Source organism: Sceloporus occidentalis, unplaced genomic scaffold, assembly GCF_023333645.1.
Source record: "Sceloporus occidentalis isolate IW3139 unplaced genomic scaffold, rSceOcc1.0.p SCAF_50, whole genome shotgun sequence".
NCBI classification, from domain to species: domain Eukaryota; kingdom Metazoa; phylum Chordata; class Lepidosauria; order Squamata; family Phrynosomatidae; genus Sceloporus; species Sceloporus occidentalis.
This window is the reverse complement of record NW_028317030.1, coordinates 6197205-6219581: the sequence shown is the minus strand read 5'-3', so window position 1 is coordinate 6219581 and position 22377 is coordinate 6197205. Positions and strand designations below refer to the sequence as shown.

Here is a 22377-nt window from a genome sequence, read left to right as displayed (position 1 = left end):
GCTGGGAGAGCTGACTCCTGAGGCAAAGCTAGTAAAATGGTTTAATGTTTTATCCCTTCTTATCCCCCTCCTCTGGAATAGCTGACAGCCAATGGGGAGGAATAAGCATGCAAGGTTAGATGGTTGCTGATGTCTAATATATATATATATATATATATAATTTATTTTAATTTTTAAACACCATTACATAGGTTTGTTTAGTGTACTGAATTCTGAAAGACAGGGTATCGGGAATAATCTGCTTTAAATGAAAGAAACGGTTTTTGAGCGGCAGGTCCCAGTTGATCAGCGCAATCTTTGGGGAGCGGCGCGGTCTTCAAGAGAGGGTCCTGGAGGGAAAAAAAAGTGTGTCAGAATCCTGCTGACAGGCCTGCTGTTTGGGTCCAACTCACAAAAGAGAAAAAAAAAATCAAACAAAAATGTTTTATTTTACTGTGTTGGCTTTCAAAGAGTTAATGGGTGGATGGTATGCAACCCGCTAAGCGATCTTGGTGCGTATCGCCACCCTCGGCGATACCTGGGAACACTCACGCTTACACACATACACGCTTACACACAAACACGCGTGCACACAAACACTCTGAATTTGGCTAGCACCGCCCCTTCATGAAGCCCCTCCCTTATAAGAGCTCAAGGTAACCTACCCCATGGAGTTCCTAGGTACGCTCATCAGACTGATAAAACGCTGTGCGCAATTTGTTGCCGCTAGTGACAGCAACAATAAATTGACAAATCCTGATATTAGGAGGTGTGGTTAGAGGTGGGACCAGGGCGGGGCTTCTTATGCAACTTTTTGTTTGAAGTTATCTATGTAACTATGGCTTTTGTGAAATGAATGTGAGTTATGAGGTAATAAAACCCTGTGATACCCTCGTATCAATACCTGGGAACTATCAGGGTTTGCCCCTCTGAGTCTCAAAGTTTTTGCCCCAGTCTCAGGGCGAAGGGGCAATTTCTCAGGGTCACGCAGTCTGGAGCTGATTCCTTCCTAGTTTATCCCGTTGTGATCATTGTTAAGACCCTCCAACTGGTGTTTTTGCTCCCAGTATGTTATGGTTGATATCCCTGCTTGAATGCAGGTGGCTCATAAGTGTATCTTTAAAGAATGACAAGTCAAGGCTTCCATGAGGGCCAGTATTAGAGCCATTTGGGTTGCACATTCAGCGAGTCACTCCATACAATCTTCATGATAGGCTGTTAAACGGTTACTACTTCTCGAGTCTCGGGGGTCGGCTCAGTTAGAAAGTTCCCAGCGAGACATCAGGGGAGAAAACGGACTGCCTCTCAAAAATAGAGACACTTGGGAGGTATGCTTAAGCATGCCGGGGGACGCTAAAGCTGCCGGGTTTACCCCTGCTTCCCGTTCCCTAAGTTCTAGACACAGGCCCATGTTTCCATTTACCCCCCCCACTTTCATGTTCCAGCAGCGGTAGGGTTAATCGTTAACCGTTCGTTTAGCTGCGTAAATGCCGTTTTTTGTTCAACGCTATTTGGGGCGAATGTTGGCGAATCACGAGCCTTGATCTAAAGAAGCGCTTGCATGGCCTCAAAACGGGGCTTTAATTAATGCATGAGGGCTGATGGATGGCACTGCAGGATCCAAAGCGCCCGCGCATGCACACTGACATCCGACGGCTCTTATAAATTTCCCCTCGAAGGGATTTTTAAAGTACAGTCGAAGCGCGGTGACAGACTGTGAGCGAGCCCCCCGGGGGGAATGTTTTCCTAAAAACTACACGTTTATTTTTTTTAAAAACCCCGACACAAAATCGGGGGAAAAATACATTTTTACCGGGCAGTTATTATTGGCATGGGGGGCACCAAATGTAGTAATTGGGAATATGGCAGGTATGAATCCAAATGTTAGGAACACCCTGGACAGTTTCTTTTACACATTATCAGGGCTTTTCGGGCTGTAGGACCCTGTGAAACCCTCATACCCAGCAAACATTCTGACCTCCCAGAAAGAGGGGCATCAGGGGAGGAAAATTGCCCCTCATTGACCATTTCTAAGGAATTGTCCCTCTGGTGCTTTAAGGCCAGCAGGCGATAAATTAAATGGCAAACTAGGGCCCTGTTTTGGGCACCGTCCTACCAGACATTGCCCCGGTGGGTCTGAGAGCTAGTCTGGGCCTGAGGAATCTCCCTGGTCGTTGCCCCATCTCGCCTGCGCTCACCTCTTTTCATCAGAGGCACTATCTATTGCGATGCTGCTGCTCCTGCAGCCCCGAGAGAGAGCGTCCCGAGACCTCTGCGGACTCCGTAAGGAAAGAGAAAAGGTCTGCAGGAAAGACAGAGGAAGTCGAGAGATGACTCGTTAGCCCTTGTCTGATTGTTGTTGGATGTTTTCTTAAGCTTATTTCTCACCTTAAAATTTTCCAGAAACCCGCTACCAGTGCTCTCCAGTTTATCTCCAGTTCCCTCACCCATGGACCCTCCTGCTCGTTCTTCCAATGGTCCCAACACCCTCTGACTGTGTAGGACCAGCTCTTCATACAAGCTGTCAATCAGAGCTCCTCGGGTGCGTTCCTGAAAGAAAAGGTTAAAAATAAAAGTAATAGGTGATGAGAATGATGGTTTGGTCCACAAAGGCAGTAGCGATATCCCAACAATAGAGATAAAGATGGTACAGGGAGACAATGGATTGGTCCATAAATATAGGACATAGACAATAGATTGTCACAAAGATGGGGGTACAGGAAACCAATGAACCGGCCCAGTCTTGAAGGCAATTGCAAAGATGAAAAATACAGCCAATATTTGGTCAGAAGTCTATTTTAATGGAAGAAAAGGTGGATATAGGCAGCAGATCGACTTGAGTATTACAGGATTATGATGGTATGGTCCAGACATAGAGGTTTAGAGGGTGACAATGGCCTGTTTGAGTGATGAGGAACATATGCAGAAATATGATATCCAGAGGTTAATGAATGATGTGTCATTATGTGTAGTATGACCGTGATGTATTGTCAATATAGGCAGATCATGGATTGGTTACACAAGAAAATGGTTTGGTCCAGAGATGAAGGATGCAGACAGCCATACTTGGAGGGCTCAGGAAGCTGATGAATTGGTCCAGACTTTAAAGTTACAGGGGGCCAAGAGAGTGAGACTGTTCCAGAGATTACAAAGTACTGTAATAGTCAGGCAATGGACTGACCCAAGGAGAGCAATTCAATTAGAAAATGGTTTGGCCCAGAGCTGTGGATTGTTGTAAACTTACAGGATATGGGCAGACAAAACACCTCAATAAAAATGCATTATCTATAAGTTCTTGGTCATGAGGCTTAAGGATTTCGACTTTCTTTTGGACGGACGGTAACCGGTTTTAATGACTGTCACACCAAGACCAGACAGCTACTTCTCACCTGCAGCTTGGAGAACCTCTCGGCTCGGTAACAGCTGACCTCCGCGTTAATCAGCTTGGTGAGTAATATCTCGCGGAAATGCTGGTTCTGGTGGGAATGGAAAATGTGTTGTTATGATGTTTCCAAAACAGCCAACAGCTGGGGTACAAAGCTCAGTTACTCAGGCAGGAAAACTTCACCTAAGTCGCTCGCTCTGCATGAACCATCATGGCCAAGAAACTTGCCAACTGAACAGCCCTGTCTAGTCACCCGTTCCTCCTGCTGTGAAGACTGAGACCTTAATCAGTCGTTGGTCTCGTCTTAGATTCAGGAGCCGTATGTCTATCCCATGCATGTTTGAATCCCCTCACTGTATTACCCTCTACCACTTCTGCTCGGAGGCTGTTCTACTTATCAACCACTCTTTCAGTAAAGTAAAACTTCCTTATATTACATCTGACCTTCTGGGGACTGAGCCTCTCTGCTAGGATGAATTATAGTTGAAAAGGGAAACGGATGAGGCTCTCACACTGTGGGGAAGAACAAAGCAAATCGTAGGGAATGGACCACATATCAATCCTTTTTTTGTCTCGGGTCGAGTCGGGGGTGTAGCTAGAAACCACGGGGCCCTGGTGCAAAAATTGCCCTGGGGCCCCCCCAAGCTCAACAGCTGGCCAGTGCCATCATTGTCGGTGACCTCTTTCCCTTTTGCTCCCTTTCATCATACACTTTGGCATTCATATGTAAACACACTTACACAAATTACACACGCTTACTCATACTCACTAGCACACACTCCATCTCACCCCACTTACACAGACCCATGCTCACATACAACATATACACAAACACATACACACAAACACATATACATACATCCCACCTCCCTCCCACCCGTCCCTGCTCACAAGCTACCCATGCTTTGTTTTAACCCTAAAAGTTACATTTTAAGTTTAGAAACCAATATTTTGGTGAATCAGGTCAGGGGAGGCCAAAATTATTATAGGAGTCTGGTATGGGAACGTCGTCCATCTTTGTTAATGAGGGCGAAGCAGGAATTGTTTCCCCGGCTCTTGTGTGACTATTATGTGGAAGCCGGTTGCGTTCAGCGTTGGCCTTTTCCGATTGGCTGCTGCGTTCTTATCAAAATGAAAAATCATTCTGGGTAATAAAAACAGGACGGGGGTAATAAATTCCGCAATATCTACAGCTAGCGCTTACAGCCCAAGATACTCGCTGATTCCCTTTGCCCTGCGATGTGACCCCCCCGTTATAACAAATGGATTAAAATGTTTTATTCAGAGAGAGCTCTGTAAATAATTGATAGGAATTTGATCTCAGTGGCGTGGATAACTTGATATGGTGTCAGCGCCCACCGGTGGTGGAATATGGTATTGATCCAGGTATTAGAAAAAAAACAGTAGGTGGTAGATAAGTGGAACAGTCTCTCAGCAGAAGCAGTAATTGTTAATACAGTGAGGGTATTAAACATGCATGGGATAGACATACGGCTCCTGAATCTAAGACGAGACCAACGACTGATTAAGGTTTGAGTCTTTACAGCAGGAGGAACGGGCAACTAGACGGGGGCCGGATGACACTGGAATCTGGTAAACACTGCCCTGTATTATTATTATTATTATTATTATTATTATTTTTAATCTTACAGGCATTTAAAGTCATTATTTATTTATTTGGAACCTATGTATGCACAATGTAGATAAATGCCCCATTTATAATACAAAATATAATAATACATATTAATATAAATACAAATAATGGCACTGGGTATTTGTTATTTGCAATTATTAGCTGATATAATTTCCTGCATCTTTAACACCATATGCTGACCCGCACACTCTAATATCACTTACACACACTATATCACCATCCAATAACATCCACTCACTCTTTTTAACACCACATGCTAACACACACACACCCTCTCTAACACTAAACGCTAACACACACACATTCTCTCTAACACTAAACGCTAACACACTCTCTAACATTAAACGCTAACACACACATACTCTCTCTAACACTAAACGCTAACACACACACACTCTCTCTAACACTAAACGTGAACACGCACACACTCTCTCTAACACTAAACGCTAACACACACACTCTCTCTAACACTAAACGCTAACACACTCTCTCTAACACTAAACGCTAACACACACATACTCTCTCTAACATTAAACGCTAACACACACATACTCTCTCTAACACTAAACGCTAACACACACACACTCTCTCTAACACTAAACGTAAACACGCACACACTCTGTCTAACACTAAACGCTAACACACACACACTCTCTCTAACACTAAATGCTAACACAGACACACACACACTCTCTAACACTAAACGCTAACACACACACACTCTCTCTAACACTAAACGCTAACACACACACACTCTCTCTAACACTAAACGCTAACACACACACACTCTCTCTAACACTAAACGCTAACACACACACACTCTCTCTAACACTAAACGCTAACACACACACACTCTCTCTAACACTAAACGCTAACACACACACATTCTCTCTAACACTAAACGCTAACACACACACACTCTCTCTAACACTAAATGCTAACACAGACACACACACTCTCTCTAACACTAAACGCTAACACACACTCTCTAACACTAAACGTGAACACACGCACACTCTCTCTAACACTAAACGCTAACACACACACACACACTACCATTATACATTAACACAACACACATTCTAACACCATGAAGTAACACACACACAAACAATATAGACTCTAACCTTTTGAAAAATAGCAGGGTTTGGAAGGGCAGGTCTAAATTTTGGTACGTCACTCCTGGCTGTGACCGACACCTGTATAGATAAACACAAAAACAGGTCAAAGTATATTATATAAGGAAAAAAAACTTTGTCAATTAAAGTTGTTTTTCATGCGAAAGAAAAAGAATTGGGGGGTTTTGCCTCCAGGACGTACCCCATTCGGGACTGAGAGGTGTCAGAATATTATAATATAAACGTTTTATTGTGAAATCCACAATTCATGAAATTAATTCATTTTAAAATGTGACGTTAAATCAGATTTATTCATAATAAAAAAAATAAACAACACCTTTTCATTGGATATTACAGTTTTGTGGTTAAATAACCATTCGCACAATAATGTTATGAATTAATAATTTAGTTATAATTGAATACGCTACTTTTTATTCCTCTGAGTTTATTTTGTACTCAGGAAAGCTGGCCGGGGGTCCCATAAGAGAAGGACAAAAAGACCTTACCAGTCCCCAGCGCACCCACCCATGTCTTCAGGTGTAGACCTCACCTTGTAGAGCGTGTCTCCGCTGGGGCTGAGGTCAGGCTGGACAGCGATATAACAGTGCAAAAAGTGAGAGGTAACGATATCCGGCGAAAAAACTGCCCCATCGTCCTGGTACACGAGGGACACGATGTCATTCCCGATGTGACGCTTTCTCTGCAGCTGGAAATGGGGAGCGATTATTGAATGGACAGAAGGAAAGAGGCAACAACAGGAGCAAGAAGTAAGGAAAAAAGGGAAAGAGAGAAGGAGGCACTTGGGAAGAGTCAAGGACGCATTAGGGAGGAGAAGAGAAGAGGCACGGAAAAAAGGAGAAAGGAAAAGCAGATAAGGAGACGTTGAGGAGGAAAGCGAAAGGCACTGGGAACGAGGTAAGGAGAAATTGGGAAGGAGAAGGGGAAAGCAGATAATGAGACATTGGGGAGGAAAGAGGAAGGCACAGGAACTAGATAAGGAGACATTGGGAAGGAGAGAGGGGAAGCAGATAAGGAGACATTGGGAAGGAGAGAGGAGTTATGAGGAAGGAGAGAGGGAGGCACTAGGAAAGAGAGAGGAAGGGAATGCAAAGAATTGAGAGAGGTGGGAGGCAAAACAGAAGAGAGGGAAAGATTTAAGGAACCGGTAAAACCATAAACAAGAGCCTTGAGGAGAGGGTGTGGGATGGGGCAGGAAGCCCCTGTGCAGCGACCAGGTAGTGGTCTTAGGTCCCGAAATAGCTGCAAGTGGACAGTGAGACTTCATACAGACCTGCTGGGCATCCCCAGGTGTGTAGGGAAGTTTGGTTGACACATGGAACATGATCTCGTGTCCCCGGAATGTGGTGTAAACTGACTCTGATCCAGTTTGACCTTGGGATACATCCAGACCACCACGGAACCTACAGGAGAACCCAGAAGATTGAAGGTCTCAGCAAACTACTTTCTGCTAATAAGTTATGTGGACCAAACAAAATGAATGTGTATTCACGCAGACAACAACGTCTCACCCTTTGAAGCTTTGGAGATTAATTCTTTCTCCCAGAAAGTCAAGGAACTCGGTAAATCCTGAACTTTCTTCTGTGTTGCTAAAAAGCTCTGCTTCTGTTACCTGAGAAAATGGAAAAGAAATGGAGAAAAACAGAAAATGTTGGATTTTTCAAAAATTGATGAGCTGTAAAAAAAAACAAAAGACAACCTACGATACCTGCCTGGTGTCTACATAAATAGACCAAAAAATGAATTCCTACACAACACAACACAACATGCCAATGGAACACATGAATGATGGGAGTGATAAAGGGCCAATGGAACACAGGAGTGATGGGAGTGATAAAGGACCATTGGAACACAGGAGTGATGGGAGTGATAAAGGGCCATTGGAACACAGGAGTGATGGGAGTGATAAAGGGCCATTGGAACACAGGAGTGATGGGAGTGATAAAGGGCCAATGGAACACATGAATGATGGGAGTGATAAAGGGCCATTGGAACACAGGAGTGATGGAAGTGATAAAGGGCTAATGGAACACAGGAGTGATGGGAGTGATAAAGGGCCATTGGAACACAGGAGTGATGGGAGTGATAAAGGGACATTGGGACACAGGAGTGATGGGAGTGATAAAGGACCATTGGAACACAGGAGTGATGGGAGTGATAAAGGGACATTGCAACACAGGAGTGATGGGAGTGATAAAGGGACATTGGAACACAGGAGTGATGGGAGTGATAAAGGGACATTGGAACACAGGAGTGATGGGAGTGATAAAGGGACATTGGAACACAGGAGTGATTTGTTATTGTGTTTTCCCAATAATTTGTCCCCAAATCCCATTTCGTTTAGAACGTCTCACCTGTGCTGCTTTCTGGTAAATGACACCAAACTTGAAGTTGTTGTTGATGACGTGTTCATCGAAGGTCACAAGGAGCTGAGATGCCTGAAGGAGGCAGTATCATTATTTCACCCCCCCCGAGCCAAAAGGTACGAAAAGCAACTTAATAAGAACACCATCCACGCTACAGGGTTACGAATCCTCACCTTCAGGTAGAGAACAGGAAACATTCGATCCACCGCCAGATCCTCGCACAAGATCTGCATGGAAGACAAGAGACAGAAAAAGCGAGAAACATGGAACCGAGAGACGGGTGTTAGGGATCGAGACACAGGGAAAGTAGAGAGACGGACAATAAATTGGGTCAGATACTCTACAATGTCAGACATAGAGATGGTCAAAAAATAAATGTTGGGGGTTATTGAGTAAAATTCTTGATTTGCCCATCATTTGTGGCATGTCTGAAGGCTCCACGCAAACGGGGCACCTGTCCACCCGCTTTAATAGAACTGGGGAGCAGACACTCTGAGAATGAGTCCTCTGAGGTCTCTGTCTTACGTGGGCCATCTCATCTGCGCTGGGGAAGTGGTCGAGGTTCGATGTGTCGATCAGCCGATGTTTGGTGCCGTACTTGGTTCTGGAAAACACAGACACAACCCACCGAAGCCCGTTAAAAATAAGCGAGGCTAAAGCCGAACCCACCAAGTTCTATGAGTTCCTTTATAATGTTTGTCTGCGATTTGGGTAAAAAGTGAAAGTTTAATGACTTCTCTCATTCGTTAACATTAACCTCGACCTTGACCCTGAGCAGACGTCCGTACAAAAAAAAGATGTACAAAGTAGATAAAGTAATATATGATATATACTGTAACAGTATGATGTATAAAGGATCATAGTGTGATAACAAAAGTTATATCCCTAAGGTACTTTATTGTTTGAAACAAATATGTGATGTCAAATATAACGTCCCAAGGTTATGGTTAACTATACTTTTTCATTTAGGGTGTAAAAGATGGGGACCCCAGAAATCATTTTACTCAGGGCCCCTAAAAATCTCTGAGAGGAAGATGCTTTAAAGAGATGGAATTACATGGAAACCTTTAGAAGCGGGGAGGAGGTTTGCGATAGAGGGAGCCCTGCCACGCTAACCATGGTGAAAGCTTAATGATGTCATATATTCATATGATGCTCAGAACGCCACGCAGTCATCAATCCATCAATGTCATGTGACTAGCAATAGGCACTGCTCATTCAGCAGCCCCGCAGATAAATTATACACAAGCATCGTCGGTAGCATTCAGTCCTGCACTGTATAGGCCGGGCTATGACATCATATTGTATATACGGTATAATATGCAAGTAGAAGACGTATATATAGACATTTTTAAAAATAGAAATAGTTGGTACCTATAACTGGGGCCAATGGACCCCTATGCCATAGACACTCCAAGACCTTCCAAGTGTCCCTGTTTAGGGGGGCCAGCCTCTCTTTGGGAAGATATCCCCCCCATCCCTCTTTCCTCCCCTGATGCCCCTCTTTTCTAGGAGGTCAGAATGTTTGCTGGGTATGAGGGGATCGCAGGGTTCTACAGCCCTAAAAGCCCCGATAATGTGTATGGAAACAGCAGGAAATGGCTTTATAAATTAAACGGGGTAAATAAAACCCACTATTCTTCTTCTAGATGCCCTACTCGGCTACATCCATAGTTATCAATAGGGTCATTTCAAGCACAAGTATCCAGAATCCCTGGCTTGCCTAGGAAGCCTGTTGGAGATACATTGTGTTTGTGAGGAATAATAATGTCATCTTCTGCCTCTCACCTCAGGATCAGACTCAGCTTCTCTGTTTTTGGCTCCAGTCTGGCCGAGAGGATAACGGCTCCGAGCCGCGGGTCTTGGGCACAGAAATTCTGATGTTCCTGTTACAGGATCAGACGGTCAGGGCACTTGCTTAACGGACATGGGGTAGATAACACAATTAGGGATTGCATGCAATGGGAATGAGCCATATTAAGAAAGTCTCTGGTATGTGGTCAGATACCAATGGAACGTCCCTTCTATTGCTCCAAATTTAGCCCTTTAGCAGCGCCCAGCCTTAATGACGGGATGACTGCCACCTTCAAAAGTGCAACCGGTTCTTCATAGTGTCCAACAGTCATGAGACGCTGTAATGATCTAGGGGTCAAAGTTATCCAAAAATGCATTTAGGTAATTAAGGCTCCTCCTGCAACAAATACAGTCTGTTCTTCTTGATATGTTCTTCTCTGACTCGTTACTCAAGACAGAGACACCACCACGTCTCACCCAACTACGCACCAAGGACCACCATGACCTATCCAACTCCCAGAACGAAGAAACCACATTATACTCACACACACCCAAGAGAAACCACCATGACCGATTCAACTGCCAACCCAAAGGAGCAACCGCGACATATTCAACTGCCCAACCTAAACCCATCAACCACCATGACATACCCAACTATATGCCCCGCACCAAGGAACCACAACAACTAACACACTGCACACAACACTAGACCCTCTCTTACACAAACCAAAGGAACCAGCATGGCATAACCTACTTACATGGCAACCTCCATGATCCACCACTACAGAGGAACCATCAACAGACCCACCACATGACCCTCCTGTGCCTAAAACAAGACAACCCTAGGCTGGCCTCTAACGCAAAATATCACATGGAAGTATACGAGAAGACATCAGCGCTAATCATTGCTAGGATAGAAATTTAGAGATCACCGTACCTTACCCAAGAAGTACTTCCTATATAAACGCGCGGTGGGATCTGATTGGAGAATTCGCAGCCTTTCATTGGATGTTGGGAGATCGGACCCAGGGGGAGGCAAAGAATGACAGGTCCCCTCAATCCAATATCCCCCAGAAGCGGGTGAAATGAGGAGGGGGAAAGGACGGCCACGTTTTAGTATCTAGGGAAAAAAATACATTGTAACCAAAAGAGACCAAAAGAAAGTATTTTTACTACATTCATTCAAAATGTACATTTTTTTTTTTTTTTTACATAGATTTAGGGAATTTAGGCTGTGATAAATAAAACAAACGGCGATATTACTTTTAACACCTAGAAAAAGGTAAAAGGAGAACGAGAAGAATAAATAAATTCCTGACCCCGTGTATCGGATGCTCCGCGTCTGCTTCGTTTCTCTGTCCGCAGAAAAGGTAAAGAGACACAATGAATAAGGTTTTACCGCGACCGAGTGCCGAGGGATTTATATGTTGGTTACTTTGTTATGGGGAAGTCTGAGCGATAAAACAGAGGAACCCCAAACATACAATATTCTCTATGCCCCGGTATTCTAGATGTCTGCGGAGGGACATGTTTGTTCTAGAAAGAACTCTATGACATAGTGATAATTATTTACGTCACTAGCGTTTAATTTATGAAGCCGTTTCCTGCTGTTTCTATACATATTATTGGGGCTTTTAGGGCTGTAGAACCCTGCGATCCCCTCATACCCAGCAAACATTCTGAGCGCCTAGAAAAGAGGGGCATCAGGGAGGAAAGAGGGATGGAGGATTTGTTTTTTTCCTAAAGAGGGACAGATAAGAATTATGTTTCATTGGTCCGGGGATACTAAAAAATATGCAACGACCTTGAGGGTTTGAAGGACATTCATGGAACAAGTGTGAGCTGCATCAAGGTCAAATGAATACCAAACCTTCAGAGGTGAGGGCAGGACACATCGCTGATCCTCCAAACGGCTGCACTACAAATAAAAGACAGCGTAACCGCAACATCGTAACAATCCATACATTATCAACACCAAGCACAAGAATAAGAAACATATCATATACAAAGGTTTGGGGTCACTCAGCTGTTTTCATGTAAAACAAGGACATTTCTGGCTATAACATAATTACAAAAGGGTTTTCTAACCATCAATTATCCTTTTAAACTTAATTTTGGATCAGTGAACACAACGTGCCATTGGAACACAGGAGTGATGGGAGTGATAAAGGGCCATTGGAACACAGGAGTGATGGGAGTGATAAAGGGCCATTGGAACACAGGAGTGATGGGAGTGATAAAGGGCCTCTGTGCGCCTATGAAGAAATTCCATTAAAAATCAGCCATTTCCAGCTACAATAGCTATTTACAACATTAACCCCGTCTGCGCTGGATTTATGATCTATTTCATGTAATTTTAATGAACAAAATGTGCTTTTTATTTCAAAACCAAACTTTTGAATGCCAGTATATATAAAAATATATAAATGCATGATGTTTCACAAAATACAAAATATCTTTCAGTTTAAAAGCGTCGACACTTACCTGCATTTTCTCGATCATTTCAAACAAATCTGCAGGCTGGGAAACAGAGAAAGAATTACAGGCAAATTCTGGGGTGGAATTAGATCGTAAGCTCCAATGGTCAGGACTTCCCATGCCATTTTTATGCTGTCTAAAAGTGTGAGTCGCGGACTTTTTAAAAAAAATAACCTCTTACAACACAAAATGCTAATAAACAGGAACTACAATGAGGTCTAAAATTCTAAAGTTTTACTTTACTGAGAGAGTGGTAGATAAGTGGAACAGCCACCCAGCAGAAGTGGTAGAGGGTAATACAGTGAGGGGATTGAAACATGCATGGGATAGACATACGGCTCCTGAATCTATTTATTTATTAAAGGTTAGGTTAATTAATATTACAGAGAAGTGACAGATATTTATTAAAAATGATAAACGAGCGTTTGATGACGCAGCGCATGCTGACCTTGCTTTGAGTAGTTGGTACGTGGGACATCTCGTCACTGTGGTTGTCCAGAACTTGGCCGCTACAAAGGTCGGGGTCTTCTGGTTTCCTAACAGGAGAGAAGGAAGACGGTTAGACTGTATCGGAGAGAGATCTCTGGTAGGCGAGAGGACAGGTCTCGGGACAAATGTGGTGGTGAAGGGGAGTTTATCCACCTTGAGATACCAAAAGAATGAGACTGCTCCACAGGTGGGATCCAGAAGAGACCACCAAGATGACACACACAACAGCGCACACTCATTAAAGAGCGCCAAGAGAGAGAGAGCTTGGCTAGGAGAGACAGCAACAGACACTGTGTAAGAGACAGAAAGCGGGTTCTCAAAGAAAGAGACAGCACTAGAGAAAAAGAGAAGTCCACCCATGCATCTCACGGAAGGAGACGCCTGCCATCTACTCACCCGCCATACGCTCCAAAAGTAAAGCTTCTCTTTCTCGAAAACATCCCGATTTTTTAAGAAGCGCTCTCCGGCACACTGCGGCGCTCCAGCGTTATCAGGAGTGGAAGTCACTCAGAGACCTGCTGCTTCATGATGGCTGTGAGACCGTCAGCCGGTCTAATGAATGTCAAAGCCTAAAACTTGAAAGAGAGAGGGAAATGTCAGAGAGACAATCAGTGAGTGACCCCTCCTGGGATTACGGGACCCCCCAGGCAGAGACAGGCACGGTTCTCTCTCTGATGGTTCCTCTCCCGCTCTGAATTGCGTCAGTCTCTTTATCTCAGCCTGTCTCATTGTTTGACTCTAACCTGCCACACATTATATCCTCTCCCGCTGATATCGTGTCCCGCGGAGACCATGACATTACCAGAAGCAGCACGAGACACCATATATACGGTATACGCACATATATATATTATATATGCACATATACATTTATATATATATTATATACGCTTATATACATTTATATATATATATATATTATATACGCACATATAGATTTATATATATGTTATATACGCTTATATACATTTATATATATATATATATATAGTATATGCACATATACATTAATATATATATATTATATACGCACATATACATTTATATATATATATATATACAGTATACACACATATACATTAATATATATATTATATATGCACATATACATTTATATATATATTATATACGCTTATATACATTTATATATATATATATTATATACGCACATATAGATTTATATATATGTTATATACGCTTATATACATTTATATATATATATATACAGTATATGCACATATACATTAATATATATATATTATATACGCACATATACATTTATATATATATTATATACGCTTATATACATTTATATATATATATATTATATACGCACATATACATTTATATATATATTATATACGCATATATACATTTATATATATATATTATATACGCACATATACATTTATATATATATATATATATATACAGTATACGCACATATACATTAATATATATATATTATATACGCACATATACATTTATATATATATTATATACGCTTATATACATTTATATATATATATATTATATACGCACATATACATTTATATATATATTATATACGCCTATATACATTTATATATATATATATTATATACGCACATATACATTTATATATATATTATATACGCATATATACATTTATATATATATATATATTATATACGCACATATACATTTATATATATATTATATACGCTTATATACATTTATATATATATATATATACGGTATACGCACATATACATTAATATATATATATTATATACGCACATATACATTTATATATATATATATATACAATATACACACATATAGATCTATATACATATAGTATATGCTCATATACGGTACATTTATATATATATATATATATATATATACAATATACGCAAATATACACATACATATATATGTATACATCACATTTATTTCAATGCCAGGGCTAGCGCCACCTATAGGCAAAGTAGGAGCCCACCTAGGGAGGAATAATCATGCGGATCCTGAGGACAGGAAGTTAAGATGACTGCTCGTTATTTGACAGGTGTATAAAATCCAGCCCATAGGCGGCCGTCTCCAGAGACAGGCGCTGGCAGTAGAACGGGTCGCACTGAAGAGCTCAGTGACTTTAAACATGGGATGCCACCTTTTGCCACAAGTCGGTTCATTCTGCGCAGAATCACCCATCAATACGTAGAAGTCTGGGGGATGTCAGGAGAACGTTACCTTCCGGAAGGCATGGTGCCTGCGAGAAAGTTTGATGGAGGAGGGATAATGTTCTGGGGCAGTTTCCAGCTTTCTGGCCCCAGTTTTGGGGAAGACCCTTTTCTATTCCGGCATGACTGCGCCCCGGCCCACAAAGCAACATCCATAAAGACACGGCTGGATGAGTTTGGGGTGGAAGAACGTGACCGGCCGCACGGAGCCCCGACCTCAACCCCATCCAACACCTTTGGGATGAACCGGAATGGAGATCGTGAGCCGGGCGTCTCGTCCAACATCAGCGCCTGACCTCACAAACGCTCTACTGGATGAACGGGCAAAAATCCCACAGAAACTCCCCAAAATCTTGTGGAAAACCTTCCCAGAAGAGCGGAAGCCGTTATAACTGCAAAGGGGGGACCGACATCATATTAATGTATTTAGAATGTGATGTCATCAAAGTCCCTGTTGGTGTAACGGCCAGGTGTCCAATACTTTTGTCCATATAGCGTTATGTAGACGGCACGGATTATTTGTACCGGGGGGGGGGGGGGGGGGGGGGGGGGGGACGCAGGATTAGCATGGAATGTGTTCATAGAACTTTCAGACTTTAAAGGGTTAACATTATATAACCCTGGTATAGTCGTTGTCCTGGTGGGTGGTCAGCTGATGTAGGTGGGCGGTGGGCTGATGCAGGTGGGTGGTCCCGCTGATGTCGGCAGGCGGTCTCCTGATATCAGTGGCTGTTCCTGCTGACATTGGCCTTGGTGGGCGGGGAGTGGGCGTCTCCCAGCGCTGCTCCAGCAGCCCAGAGCGCTTCACCTGGAGTATGCGGGACAAGCCCTGGAGCGCTCCCTGGTGTGGTCATCCTGTCACAAAAATGTTACAAATGTTACTTTATACGTTTACGCTTTTATATATTGTTTTAACTTTTGCTTTCCCGTAAATCAGTAGAAATGCACAATATCTAGAGAACTGAAACAGCCTCCCAGCAGAGGTGGTAGAGGTTAATACAGTGAGGAGAATTTAAACATGCACAGGATAGGCATAGTTTGTGAAGGGATTTTATCCCCCTGATGATTGGTTGTTAGTGATGCATATCATACATTCCAGATTAATCCGCCGAGTACACAGTCCTGCCGTTTGTCTGATGGGAAAGCCTCGCTGCGCTTGTTAGACTCCCGAATGTTTGCGGACCACCTTATTCACCTACATTTTCTGTCTCTGCATTTCTTTATTCAACATCAAGCTCAAGAAATATGGGGATTGCTAACTGTATGAATTGTTCATTTTACTTTACTGAGAGGGTGGCAGATGAGTGGAACAGCCTCCCAGCAGAAGTGGTAGAGGGGAGGGGATTTGAACAAATGTAAAGAAAATCAGAAAAAGGGCCTTTCTTGCGAAGCAATTCTGCATTTCCACGAAATGTTTGGTAAATATACTTCTTCTTTGAAAGTCTTTGAAAGGTTTGTTGTGACAATAAACAGCCTTCAAAAACATAAAGACAAAAGAAAACATAATAAAATGTCATGTAAGGAAGTTTAACCTTACTGAGAAAGTGGTAGATACGTGGAACGGCCTCAAAGGGGTTTGAGTCTTTACAGGAGAAAACAGGCAGACTAGACCGGCAGATTCCACATTTTTGTACATTTTATTGGTGGATATAGAACGCGTAATGGATCCCACCGAGAGGCTGGGGCAACTAAGTCAGGGCAAGGTGAATGGCGCGGTCTGCTTCGTACTTGGGAGTGTCTCATGGTGTCACATGGGTGTCCGCCTGTGGGCAGTGACATCATTTAACATATGATGTCATATCCAGTCTCCACCTGTTGATATTTCACATGCATTGATGCCAGCTGTCCATTGAGACAAAAGGTAAGTGGGACTTTCCCAGCCTATTTGGGACTGTTGGCAACTGTGGGTCATTGATAGTCTGCCCTGATCAATGGCAAAAACCTTAGGTTATGTTCATTGGAGGCGCAGATTTTCCGGCCCCATCCCATGCCTCCCAACTGTCCCAAGTTGCGCAGGACAGTCCCGATTTTCCCACTCTATCCCACGAGCTCTACTTCTATCTTGCTTTTCGGGACAGAGGTAGAGCTCGGCTGGACAGCGGGATTCGGGCTGCGACCCCAGGGTCCCAATTCCATTCTCTGGAGATAAACAAACTGGGAATTTACCATCGTTTTTGTATGCCGCGCAGCAAAGTGGTTTTTTAACCCTTTTTTCTACATAATGCGTACACTCCCCTCTAATCTGTCTCAGCATGCGCGATCATCAAATAAATGTCCGTAAAGCTGCATTTTTCTGGGGCGCAGCCAGGAATTCTCTGCCAAATGAAATACGAGACGAGGAGAGTACGATGTGACCTGAAGCGTTTAGTGGGGGGGTCCTCGGTAGGTGGTGCTGGGAGCCTCAGGTTTGGGCATCGTGTCCGTCCCTGTGTGGCGGTTCCGCGTTTGCCTCGTAGGCCTTATGGTTTTTGTTAATTATTTATGTTTATGGATGTTATTTATTATATTTATGTGTTCAGTTGGTGGTCTTTACCCTGTTGAGGCAACGAGGTGTTGGGCCTAAGGCTGCGTGGCAATGACTTGGTTAATAAATAAAATTGGCTGCGGCCTTTTCGTAAAGACATAATTACGCGTGCGCAGAAGAGATACAAACGCGCCGGGGACCAGAGACCTTTAACTGAACACAAAACAAAAGAAAAGACTTACAAGAAAGAGACACAGAGAGAGAGAGAGAGAGAGAGAGAGAGAGACAGCTACAGACGGCGATACATGGACAGTCGGGATTATAAAGTGCAGGAGGGAATTTATTTCAAAGGAGGAGAAAAGTTAGAACAAGAGACCAGAATCTAAACCTAGAGGGTCAGAGGCTGAGATGGAATGGAAGGAAGTTTTACTTTACTGAGGGGTGGTAGTTAAGTGGAACAGCCTCCTAGCAGAAGTGGTAGAGGGTAATACAGTGAGGGTATTAAACACACATGGGATAGGCATACGGCTCCCGAATCTAAGACGAGACCAACGACTGATTCAGGTTGGAGTCTTTACAGCAGGAGAAACTAGCGACTAGACGGGGGGCCGAATGGGGCCGATCTGCCGGCAGATTCTATGTCTATTTTTTATGGTCAGAATTCTTTCAGGACCCTTTTATTGCAAGAATATAAAATGCAGAAAATTACTGCTGTTTTTGTTGGTTTTGCAGTTTTTATGACTATGTAATATATTGATTGCAATTTTTCATTGGAAGCTGAAAGTGGATTGTATTTTTTTTTACATTTTTTCAAATATTTAATTTAGTTTTTAGTTTATTTTTTTATATCTCCCAGACTGACAGCCGGTATCCGACGGACGTGTAACTGATGGAGCAGGGACAGTTTCCATAGGATGAGTCGGCTATACGTTTGGTGCAGGTTAGAGATGAGAAAAATCAATGAGAAAACCCTAAAAAAAAAAGCGAGTGATGATGTCACTGCTGGAGTCAATTCTGAGTCTTTGATGTCACAGCTTTTCCTTAATTTAATTGAAGGTATAGCGCATCCGTTTAATATCTGCTGTGACCCGTCGCGGCCATATCACTTGGTCAAGGAAACCATGCACAAGGCTAATTATTGCCCCAGCCCCCCCTCATACATCTATGTGACGTTGATGCCAATGGGGAGCCCCCCCGAAAAAGTTAAGTCGTCGTGGTGAGACAGCCCTGGCTATGGGAGTGGAGGGGTTAAAGTTTACCCACTCCTTTAATTATGATAGGGTATAGGTTATGGTCAACTGTGGAAATCCACAATCACGGGGGTGGGGTGGGGGGCAGTTGGGGGCAATAAGCCCGGGACATCAGAGAGAATGTTTTCCATAAAGTCTCAATGGATCAAAGTGCAATCGATCGATGGAAAATGGAATCCAATCCAAGTTATTAGGAATAAAAAAAAAATACAAGGTTATTAGCATTCCGCGGAAATATTAACCCTTTAATAGCCCATCGTGCAGATTCTATGTAACGACATCAAATGTGTTACCCAAATGGCTCTAATACCGGCCCTCGTGGAAACCTTGACGTGTCGTTATTTAAAGATACACTTAACTGAGAAGGTAGTAGATAAGTGGAACAGCCTCCCAGCATAAGTGGTAGAGGGTAATACAGCGAGGAGATTTAAATATGCATGGGGATAGGAATACGGTTCCTGAATCTAAGACGGGACCAACGACTAATTAAGGTTTGAGTCTTTACAGCAGGAGAAACGGGCGACCAGACGGGGGCCGAATGGGGCCGATCTGCCTGTAAATATCCGGCCTGATTATTGTCTATATGATTGTTTCACGTGCCGTTAGCGCGCAAGGTGAACACGCGGCGGAAACCGAACCGGCTACAAACCATCATAACGTGAAACTGAAATGAAATCGTTTGAATCCGCAGATTCCTTCGTTGCGCGGTACTAGATTTCCGGAGGTTCACTCTCCCTGTTTACCCAATAATAACCGGTCCGTCGGCCGTCGCCCTGAAGAAATGTCCACAAACAGAACAGGGCGTGCCGTGGAAATGAATGTTTCTGATTGCGTGATGGGTGTGGCTATGGGAGCCTAAATAAACAGGATAATTTACGGTGGGCGGGGCATCGGTGGTAATAATGCCGGTTGGTAAATCTCCGCGGGAGTTTCCATCACGGGAGCTGTCGTGTTTCAGATCAGAATAAAATGCGCATAGGATCCAGAACTGGGGAGACCGGGATGGGGTAACTAGGGCAGGTGACGTGGGTGGGGGGGGATACAGCAGTATTTGGCGTCCAACTTCTCCCCGGGGCTGTACACAATTACACATATATACCATACCTGGGAACTCTCTGGCTCCTGCTACCCGGCCCCCACTTGAGAATGCGGGTAGGAGGTCCCGCTGAGGTTGGTGGGGGGGGACACATGCCGTGTTTGGAGGGGAAGTGGGTCGGGGAGTGAGGTGTGCTGCAACGCTGCTCCCACAACCCGAGGTTACACACATATCTACACACATATCTACACATACACACTGTCAAACTAGAAACCACGGGGCCCTGGTGCCAAAAATTGCCCCGGGCCCTCCTACTTTAACAGCTGTTCTGTGCCATCAGTGCCCCCCAACAACTGGTCTGTGCCTTCTTTGCTCTTGCCCCCTCCTTCCAACATACAACATATGTAAATGCACTTACACACTTACTCATACTAACACACACACTCCATCTCACCAATCCCTTACAATTACACATGCATGCTCAAATACACACACAGGTACACATGCATGCTCAAACACACACGCAAACACATACACATATATCCCACCTCCTGCCCCCGCTTCCCTCTGACCGCTCCTGCAACTTTCCCTCTGGCTGCTCGCGCACCCTGTATCACCACGGGGTATGTTCCTGTCTCCCGTGGCAGTTCACGGGGAGACCGGATGATTGCCGCACGTCCTTGGACCCAATCGGATCTCTTCTTTGCATGGGACAGGAGAGAGGTATGGACCCATCAGAACACAGGGGCCGCGATTTCTGCTCCTCAGAACTACGTGTCTTTGGAGCAATTACTCGATGCGCTCGGCCGTGAATCCGACCCCCGCTGGGGGTACTCATGGGGTTTGACACAGTAAAAAAATTTGACTTCATTAAAGGTGACGTTTTTAGAGATTTGGCAATTAAGAATGAGATGGAGAAGAACCCACGGGGTGGTAAGAAGAACGCAATCCTATAAATCACCCCCGCACCTGCACAATATACCCCGTGATGGCAGAGACATAATAATTGCATATTATCCCGTCCGCAACCTGGATACAGAACATTCTAAACCAGTTTCTTATGCAACAGCAGATATTGGCTATTATTAACCCATTTACGGCATCTTGTAGAAAGCGGGAGGACTCGTCGTTGCTGACGGAAGGGGGCAGTTTTACAGTGTTTGCAATCTATGTGATAACTATAGATAACGCAATCGCCCAGATTAGCATGGAATGTCATTAAGTGATAAGTGCTGTTCCTAATAGCTGTGGATCGATGCACCCGGTCCCAATAAAGTGTTACCAAACGGCAACGACTTAGTTGAGCGCAGGTATGTATGTCGCAAGACGTGACAGGTTACAGAACCTACACCTGCTGTCAGGTGCGTGTATGGAGTGTGAAAGGTGAATGTTATAAAGAAGGGTTTCTAATAGGAGGGTTATATTTTGGGGAATATTAGTTAATAATAGTACATTTAACGGAGGGGGCCTTCTGGTTGCCATTGGAAGGGCAGAAACATAGAATGGGACGACAGAGAAGAACCAAACTTCTATTTTCAGGTCTTGGCCTCATCTTGGATTCAGGAGCCATATGTCTATGCCACACAAATTTCCCTCTACCATTAATAACCTCTACCACTGGGAGGCTGTTCCACCTACTTACCATCCTCTCGGTAAAAGAAAAATAGTTGCCCCTTATCATTTCTATGGGGCCGCTGTAGCAGGCACCGCAAGTTGAAGACCACACATGAGCTACCTGATGGTTATGCCCATGCGCCTCCTTAAGCTTCCTTATGTTTCCAGAAGCAGATGTGATGCTGGCACAGGGCATGATCCTGTCCAGTCGTGCCCCAAGCACCAAGAAATCCAAATTTCAGGAAGCTTTGACAGACCACAAACTTGTTGATAGACCACCCGACCAAATGAAATCGCCCCATCTATTTTACCCATTTTCCAGCTTTTCCTTCTGCTTTTTCCAGGATGGCTTCCAACTCATCCGCAGAAGTATCTGGGCTCCAGAGGTGTATACCAATGCTATAAAAAAGCATCTTCCCCTTAAAATTAAGAGATTTGTGTCAGTGGGTTCATTACAGTCCCCAAATAAGTTGTGATACCTTTTGGTGGACCAACGACAAAGAAGAACCT

The 22377-nt window shown here is 43.7% G+C and overlaps 1 protein-coding gene across 1 annotated transcript; it reads right to left on the bottom strand.

Annotated features, from left to right (window-relative positions):
* Nucleotides 1-656: 656 nt before the first annotated feature.
* On the bottom strand, nt 657-15788 carry LOC149288782 (rap1 GTPase-activating protein 1-like). The gene is made up of 16 exons (XM_089491462.1): nt 15514-15788; nt 13241-13328; nt 12799-12834; nt 11252-11434; nt 10309-10406; nt 9046-9124; nt 8694-8747; nt 8509-8592; nt 7666-7766; nt 7428-7557; nt 6687-6842; nt 6146-6217; nt 3369-3455; nt 2368-2529; nt 2178-2281; nt 657-705 (listed from the first exon to the last, which is right to left on the bottom strand). Exons 1-16 carry the CDS (start codon nt 15786-15788, stop codon nt 657-659), a joined length of 1758 nt encoding a protein of 585 aa, XP_089347588.1.
* Nucleotides 15789-22377: the final 6589 nt, after the last annotated feature.

Bases quoted from the DNA above. Each gene is read 5' to 3' on its own strand.
- LOC149288782 (XM_089491462.1), bottom strand. From the start codon at position 15,788: ATGTTGGACGAGACGCCCGGCTCACGATCTCCATTCCGGTTCATCCCA. The intron at 13,329-15,513 runs GTAACGTTCTCC...CTCTCCTGTTAG, and splicing joins GGCACCATGCCTTCCGGAAG to GAAACCAGAAGACCCCGACC. The intron at 9,125-10,308 runs GTGAGAGGCAGA...TGTGTTTTCCAG, and splicing joins AAGCTGAGTCTGATCCTGAG to AACCAAGTACGGCACCAAAC.